Genomic DNA, 8,102 nt, shown 5'->3' with positions numbered 1-8,102 from the left:
ATTGCACCAGATAAAAATGCGTGGAATAGCAATACACCCTCACGCCCCTTGGCACTTGCTGTGTGAATAAACTGCTCTGAGCGGTAATCTGTATCCACAGTTAATCAAAACTGGCCAACACTTAATTAGACCACTTCTAGCTGGACTGCTGAAATACAAGAGTGAAGTGCTTGCACCAGCTATATGCCGACGCACTCCAATAGAGAACAGAGCCACCACAGCGGTAAATAAAGACTGGCACCCTCTTTATTGTCCCATTATCTGCCTACTTGGCGTGGCTGGACGACTGGCTCTGTCCCTGGGAGGCCGAGCGGCGGCGGCGGATCTTGTCCTGCCGCTTCTCCTTGGCCTCCTTGGCCCTCTGGGCCAGGAGGCGGGCATACTCGGCGGCATCTTCCTTGCGCTTCTGGGTGCGCCTCTTCTTCAGGGCCACCCGGCGCCGCTTGTGCTGCAGCATGGCCGGCGTGATCAGGCGCTGGATCTTGGGTGCCTTAGAGCGCGGCTTCTTGCCCTCCTTGGCGGCCAGTGGCCGGCGCACCACATACTGCCGCACATCGTCCTCCTTGGACAAGTTGTACAGCTTGCGGATCTTGCTGGCCCGCTTTGGCCCCAGGCGACGCGGCAGCGTGGTGTCGGTCAGGCCCGGGATCTCCTGCTCGCCCTTCTTCTTCACCACCAAGCTGATGACGCTCAGGTTGGAGTCAACAATGCAGCCACGAACAGACTTGCGCTTGCGCTCGCCTGTGCGGCGCGGCCGGTAGCAGGAGTGGCCTTTGGAGAGGAGCAGGCGCACTCGGCCGGCCGTCAGCACACCCTGCTTCATCGGGAAGCCCTGCTTGTCATTGCCGCCAGAGATGCGCACAACATAGCCCTGCAGAGACGGACACCAAAACAGAACTCGTGAGGCAGCAAACCAAGAAGTCCACGCACAACTTGCTGCTAATAGGCCTAGTTAGGGAAGCTGTTTAGTTGTAAATCTATGGTGGAACATGCCAGCTAAAACCAAACACACTACGAAAGGCCCAGTTAGGGAAGCTATTCACAGTTGTAAATCGATGATGGAACATGCCAACTAAAACCAAACACATTGGTATGGCACTGTAAGTCAATAAATGTGTATCCGAGACGTTTAACACGAGATTTTGGAGGTGCAATAAACTGCTGCCCTTCAAAAAACAGGCATTTCGGGATTCCTAAACTCGTTCCCTTAAGTGTGGTGGGAGTTTTTGCATCACTCCATAAGCAACACTATGCACTATGCTCCTTGTTTAGTGCTCATTCTAAGCTCAGACATAAGCCACAGAAAAGATCGTTTCTAGGCATCATGTAAGCTTATTAATTCACTTGCATGCAAGAAACTGCATAGTCGTGCTAGATGCTGTCCAAAGGCTATTTACTTGCTTTTCTCGACCGACTGATTTTCTAGTGCAACGCACACAAAAACCACACCGTGGCCTCAAAATAAACTGCCTGCTACAGGGCTTCATATTGAAAAGCCATGTGTTATTCAAGCGGTTACAAATCAGTGGTTTGGAAAGATAACCTAACCACAATTTGAAGTTAATCAGTCTGCATGAAACAGTTTTGCAGAATACATACACAGGTACTGGCCGTGTCATGACATTGACATGTAAATGTACTATGCAATCAAACACCTATCAAAGAAGCAAAAACCTAGGCAAAGAGCCAAAGAATGCTAATGTATAGCAGTAAAAAAGTTGCACCTTTCTAAACTTAAATTCAACTGCTTCATAGAGTTCAAAACACCGTACCACAGCAACACTTAAGAACACACTGAAGAGCAACATGTTGGCTTCTATCTGTGGAGTACTGTGCCACCAATGCCAATATATCACTCATGACAACAGCAACTGCTTATTAACCCTTTCGTGACCACGGGAAAACTGATTTTTAGGGGTCCAAGAAAACTTTTTTTCAGCTAAAAAAAAAAATGGTTAGGCACTTCTTACAGGAACACAAAATGCAGAACATTTAACAGCGTTTCTAATACCACCAAATCAAAATTGCTGTCAGGTTGTCGAAGAAAATGATAAAAAAGGAGTTGTGCATAACAAACCACCGGTAGTAGAAAAAATCAGAATACCAGTATGTAACGAATTCCTGGATTTAACTAAGTTTTTCAATTCCCCATTTCCACCTTCATTGAAGCCCATGCATTTGTGACCTCTATGTAACGAAGGAGTTGCAATGGTCAACCTGGAAGAAACTCGCTATGCTGATGAGTCATGGTTATTGCCCCCTTTTTCTGAAAAATCGCCTGGCGAAATGCACTAATTTAGCGAATTTCACCCGCACCACAATCTCTCGTGCGTTTCCACGCATGAGTGCAGTGTCAGTTAGGTGCTAGGCCTGCCTGTTCACGTGTAGTCGCGTATGTCCCCCGATATCTGTGGTATGGGTTTGTGGATGATTTATGATGCCTGAATACGAAAAGGACAAGCTCGCAATTTTAAATGCCGTCTCCGCCGGCAAGAAAGAAGGTCACTGCCCGGTGCAGTGTCCCAGCTCACATCCCTTCAACTATTTTGACTGCAGAAAAGAGAATGAAGTTTGCGAAAAAGCGCCCTTTCAGCATAAGGTTGGTTCTTGAAACGCGTTAAGGTACCAAAAAGTATAAAAAGCAAAAGCGATATTGAGTTGCATTTGTGAATCTGGGGGCCGCAGCAAGCGCAAATCACGCAGTTTTTCAGTGTGAAATATACCCTTGAACAAGGGTGAGTTCTGCATCACTGATACCTAGCATATTGGTTTGGTTTTTGCTTCATTCCCGCGAGCTTTAACTTGAAACCTGCATGCAACGAAAACCTGGATGTAAATTTTTGCCAACTTCGTTATATCCAGGTTTAACTGTAAACATTTTGTAGGGAAACATTTCAAAAGCACGCCCGAGAAAAAAAAGTCGACTTGTGCGGAACAGTTTGTCAGATATACTAAAAAAAGGTTAGCACGCGTCGTGCTCGTGCCACGCACTGAAACCCAACCTCCACTTCAAAATGCGCAACTTCAGGTGGTTCCCTGGAAAACACCTGAAGGTTTGACTTTATCAGAAGCACCAATTTGCCCCCACATAACGTAAAAACACCTTGTCAATAACTGACTGCATTTACGGCCAGCACGGTATTTGGGACAAGCACGAGACGCGGAAAACCATGCACGAAGTTGAAAATGAACTCCATGGGTCTGTCCGTGATGTTCACTGTCAGTTACCCCTCAAAAAAGTTGCGCTTTATTATCATCTTTTGACTCACTATTGTAGTCTTGCTTGCAGGAATGAGGTGCAATTTGCTAGAATTGTGTCCTGCAAACTTTGGCCGAGCAGCTGTTGCGCGATAAGAACAGCACTACAAGCCTCCTGCATTGCAGCGCCACCTAACATTTTTGAAATGAAACAGTACAAAACTACTCCATCCGAATAGTGACTTCAACTAAGAAGCAACACTAGACCCCCGGAGATGCCCTCGTATGGAAACGAAACTGGCAGGCAAACACAGCTGGCGGTGTGCAAGGCCAGTTTGAAGCACTCTCCTCATCGGAACAGATATCTGGCAACTAGATGTTATCTTTCGACTTGCATCAAAAGTTCTGATCGCAGAAATTGGGTTAGGGTTGGGTGAAATCAGCAGTGGCATGCTTTTTTAGAATATCAGCGCGGACGCTCAAGGCGTCGTGACAGGCAGGCTTGAAGTGCGTAGTGGCGCCAAATATGAATTTTGTGATGCAGAAACGAAACTGAAACTGTTCTAACTGTTTGCGAATGGTCCTGTGGTTAGTAGAACTCCAACACAACTTAAAACAACGTGTGCAAAGGCACTAAACTACCCAAAATCATGCCAGGCACTGCTTGACATTTTCAGTCAATTTCAGGGGTTATTACTGTCAGAGTGAAAACCTGACAATTGAAAATCATTTTCTGATGCACCATTCGTGCCCTGATAACAAAAACCAAACGCTGATGCAGAGTAATTACGAGCACATGCATTCTTCGTTGGTAGCAGTGTCACACGATGACAATGGCCCTTTTTTACACCCAGGGGATGCAAACGGACACCAAAAATTAAAACAAAATGGATTTTTAAAGGGCACTTTCTGAGCTAACTCGCAATGCCTGGAACGCTATGAAAAGAAGCTTCAAAGGTATCGTTCAAATTAAACGATTTTGAATAGGCACGGTCACAAAAGAGTTAAACTGCCATAAGCATAAAAACGGGCATTGCCACCCCATACATTTTCCCACACTACGATTTACGACAGCACCAATCCTGAATAGAATGTATGCACTGGGCTTCAACCACATGGTGGCACTACCAGCTCGCTTTCCTACGCGAGACATGGTTTAATCGACCAGATTTAGGGGAAATCCCCAAGGTGGAGTAAGTTTCGGTGAAGGAAAGTTTGACATCCACCTTCGTCCTGGAAATTCGTCCTGGACCAGGACGAATTTTTCTTTAACTGCGAAGTTTCTGAGAAAGCTGTATAGCTTTCCTTTGTAGCCGTATGGCTGCATTTAGGTGGATGTCAAACTTTCCTTCACAGAAACATGGTTTACGCTGTGGATTCGGCAAGAAACGTTCGTGTGGACGGTGTTTTTTCTGCGTGATTCGTGGGTTTGCGAATGCCTTGTCGTAAGGAATAGCCAGCATTGTTTTTGCTTCGAAATTCTGGACTGCGCTGTATACACCTCCTACCAGCACACACCCGAAGCAGGCCGCACAACAAAAGCAAGCGCGCCATTTTTTTTTTGCTGTTTCAAAGCGAAGGCTAGGGCAATGCTTGAAGACGGTCTGACTTCGTGCGGCGAATGCAATTGGACGGGATGCAGACAGCAGCGCAGGTAATGTGCTCAATTTCGCGCTATCTCCATGTCATCCTGGTGTACTGATTTCCTTATTGATGGCGTTGCCTCAAACGACCGCAGCTCGAGTTAGGAAAATTTCTCCACCCAAGGCTGGGACAATATTTGACGTGATCGTGGCATGTCAGACAAGGCGCTCTGGTGACAGTGTTCATGACCATCCTCCATCTGGGCTCCCAATAGAACTGAGCAAGCACAGTGCCTGGGTGGAAATGACTGCGAGGCAAGTACGTGATAAAATTAGGTGCAGGGGCGATGACAAATATTTCACTGATGATTTTCAAGTGTTTTCCTTTTAGTGTAGATGAAGCGGAAACTATAAGTAGAACAAGATCGTGAAACATGCTTCGAGTACTTCAAAAACAGCGCAGAAACAAGTGGCTAACAAGAGCGCTCTAGTTTGTCACTTCATACATCTTTGTTTCCACTCTGTTATCACAGAACGCACAGTTGTTAGAGTCGAACGCAACGAAAAAGTTGGATGCCCACAATTACCTGACAAGCGGCATTGCATGTACACGCGTTTATCTCAAAACACTAAGTAGCATAAGTTGAGGCTGGGTGCCTAGTCTGGTTCGTCTCATCCATAAATAATTGATTTGATTGATTGTGGGGTTTAACGCGCCGACGCAACGCAGGCGATGAGGCGCGCCGTAGTGGAGGGCTCCGGATTAATTTTGACCACCTGGGGATCTTTAACGTGCGCCGAAATCTCGAACACACGGGCGTTTTTGCTTTTCGCCTCCATCAGAAAAGCGGTCGTCGCGGCCGGGAATCGAACCCGTGACCTCGTGCTCAGCAGCGCAACGCCTTAGCCACTGAGCCACCGCGGCGGGTTCATCCATAAATAAAGTATACCGGCTAACTTAATTTGTGAATAGTTTTATGAATTCCTAATGTTTCAAGCGTGTGATGAGGTGCGAGGTAAAAGCTTTGATGTGCATCATCCCATGGCCCACCTAAAATGAAACGGGTGCAACAAATTTGGTCCTGATTAGCCCCACCATCGATAACTTGTGTGAATTCACTGAATGAAGTCAGCCCGTCAAGCCCTGCCCCAGCCTTCGCAGTGGGGTGCATGCTGGCGCACTATTTCCAGATGAAGTTTGCGTCGCCTATGCGAGTTTTGCCGGGCAGTGGCTGTCACAAGTCCCCACCGAAGCTGATAGCAGGCGTGCACAGAAATAAGATCCCAGAGTATAAACCACATTCACACAAAACAGCAACACCAACATTATGGCCAGAAGTCAATCTGCGTTATTTAGATTGCCCGTCACACTGCGCGGATTCATCACTGTCGCCTTTCTGCTTCATTTCAAGAGAACCGAGATAAACATTCTTATTTGGCAGCCAGCAGTGCTCACGACCTTTTTGAAAATGTTGCGAGAGCCATAGACCTAGCAATACACAAATACAAATTACTAGCTCGACTTTTTCGCACATGACAACTGCAGAATCTCTGCCCTGTACAGCCGCTCCTTCGGGCTGACCAAACTCCATTTTTGACGTAGCCTCTGTTCGCCAGCACAGCGGTTGCGCTCGTAACACCAGAGCACGGAGTCTAAAGAGCTGCTAGAGTGTGTTGAATAGATACAATGAGCACACGGAAAGATTTGATTTCCATTGATTTGACGTGCTCAACCACTTGGGAACAGTTTGTTTCTGGAAAACATCTATAGATGCTTCTCCAATAAGCTCTCGCCGATCCATTTTAAGACTTTACAAACCATGGAACCCAAAAGCGTACAGGGGCGTCGCCGCCTGTTTTGAATTTCTGGCATGTTCCATCTTACTACGGAACTGCTAGTCGCAAGAATTGTGTACTTAGATTCTCGGCTCCGTAATCCATCAATACATTGATTGTTGATTGAAGGGTTTAACGCGCCGACGCAACGCAGGCGATGAGGCACGCCTTAGTGGACGGCTCCGGATTAATTTTGACCACCTGGGGATCTTTAAAGTGCGCCGAAATCCCGTACACACGGGCGTTTTTTACTTTTCGCCTCCACCAGAAAAGCGGCCGCCGCGGCCGGGAATGGAACACGCGTCCTCGTGCTCAGCAGCACAACGCCTTAGCCACTGAGCCACCGCGGCGGGAAATTCATCGATACAGGCTAACTTGTTTAACCGCCGTCAGTGCATGGCTTTTGCTAACATCTTTTGACGCACGGCTACGCGTCACAACGTAGTAGAACCGAAATAAGAGAGCGGCTGTATTGATAGTCTTCTGACAATCCTTGACTATGACACTGTGCAGTCTGTTATGTCAGAACCTCGCCCCAACTCCCCATTTCAAGCGGCGACTGTATTAGCCTTTTGACAAGCCTTGACTTGCATAGTGCAGCCCGGAATGTCAAAACCTCGCCCCAACTACCCCACTTCAAACGTCAGTTTTCCTCAAGCTTTTTTTTTTTTTTTTTTGAAAACGACTTGCCAGTCACCGGTTCAGAAATGTCGCTGAGAAATAGAGGTATGTAAACTATGGGCATAGTGTTACAATTGCTCACTTGCTCACCTTCCACTCGTCGCCCAAGGAGTCGGCCTCGACTTCTTGGCCCATACGCTTCTCATAGAAGATGCGTACTTTCTTCTCATCATCAACTTCGATGAGCTTCTGGCAGCCGGTGGCTGGGTAGGAGATGTTCAGCTGCGCAGGAAAAAATAACGAGAGAATAAGGACACAGCCATCGCGAACTAATGAAAACGGCAAACAGACACTTTACCAAAACGTGGCGTTGTACAGTTTCAAGGCGTTATTTTTTCACAAGACATTTCAGTCAACACCAACAAAATGTACTTTCTTCCCATATTAACAGGCTGCCCTTACTAACAAATTTAACCGAATAAAACAACAGTTTACACCACTGGCATGCACACCGTCCAACTTTCCCCTGTCCGGCAATCCACACAATCGTCAACCTAAAAGCCTTAAATCGTAAACACCCAGCTACATCTTAGGCTACTAGGTTTCTGTCTCTGTACCGAGACCAATATTTTGAATCAAAACCATTTATTTCATAGAATAAAAACCGAAAATTTACCTTCATCTCGCTGAAATTCACGCCAACCGTGAACCCCACACGTAAAAAGGACTGTTACCTACCACTCATCTGCCAAACTCAGCTGAGAAAACACAGAGGACGCTACCAAACAGAATTTTTTTAACTCGAGGTTTTCTGAACTAAAAATTATTGAAATTATTAGATAGACCTAAAAACTCAAATATGGT

The 8,102-nt window shown here is 46.5% G+C and overlaps 1 protein-coding gene across 1 annotated transcript; it reads right to left on the bottom strand.

Annotated features, from left to right (window-relative positions):
* Positions 1-224: 224 nt before the first annotated feature.
* Rps6 (ribosomal protein S6) lies at positions 225-8,067 on the bottom strand. The gene is made up of 3 exons (XM_077676828.1): positions 7,915-8,067; positions 7,389-7,520; positions 225-871 (listed from the first exon to the last, which is right to left on the bottom strand). Exons 1-3 carry the CDS (start codon positions 7,918-7,920, stop codon positions 266-268), a joined length of 744 nt encoding a protein of 247 aa, XP_077532954.1. The 5' UTR covers positions 7,921-8,067; the 3' UTR covers positions 225-265.
* Between the last annotated feature and the right edge of the window lie 35 nt (positions 8,068-8,102).

Source organism: Haemaphysalis longicornis, unplaced genomic scaffold (assembly GCF_048455015.1).
Source record: "Haemaphysalis longicornis isolate Haplotype H1 unplaced genomic scaffold, Haemaphysalis longicornis Haplotype H1 scaffold_7, whole genome shotgun sequence".
NCBI classification, from domain to species: domain Eukaryota; kingdom Metazoa; phylum Arthropoda; class Arachnida; order Ixodida; family Ixodidae; genus Haemaphysalis; species Haemaphysalis longicornis.
The sequence above is the reverse complement of the archived record's forward strand: the minus strand, read 5'-3'. Positions and strand labels throughout refer to the sequence as shown.

Excerpts from the sequence above, each read along its gene's own strand:
- Rps6 (XM_077676828.1), bottom strand. Across the intron at positions 872-7,388 it reads CCTTGGGCGACGAGTGGAAG|GGCTATGTTGTGCGCATCTC; the intron begins GTGAGCAAGTGA and ends CCGTCTCTGCAG.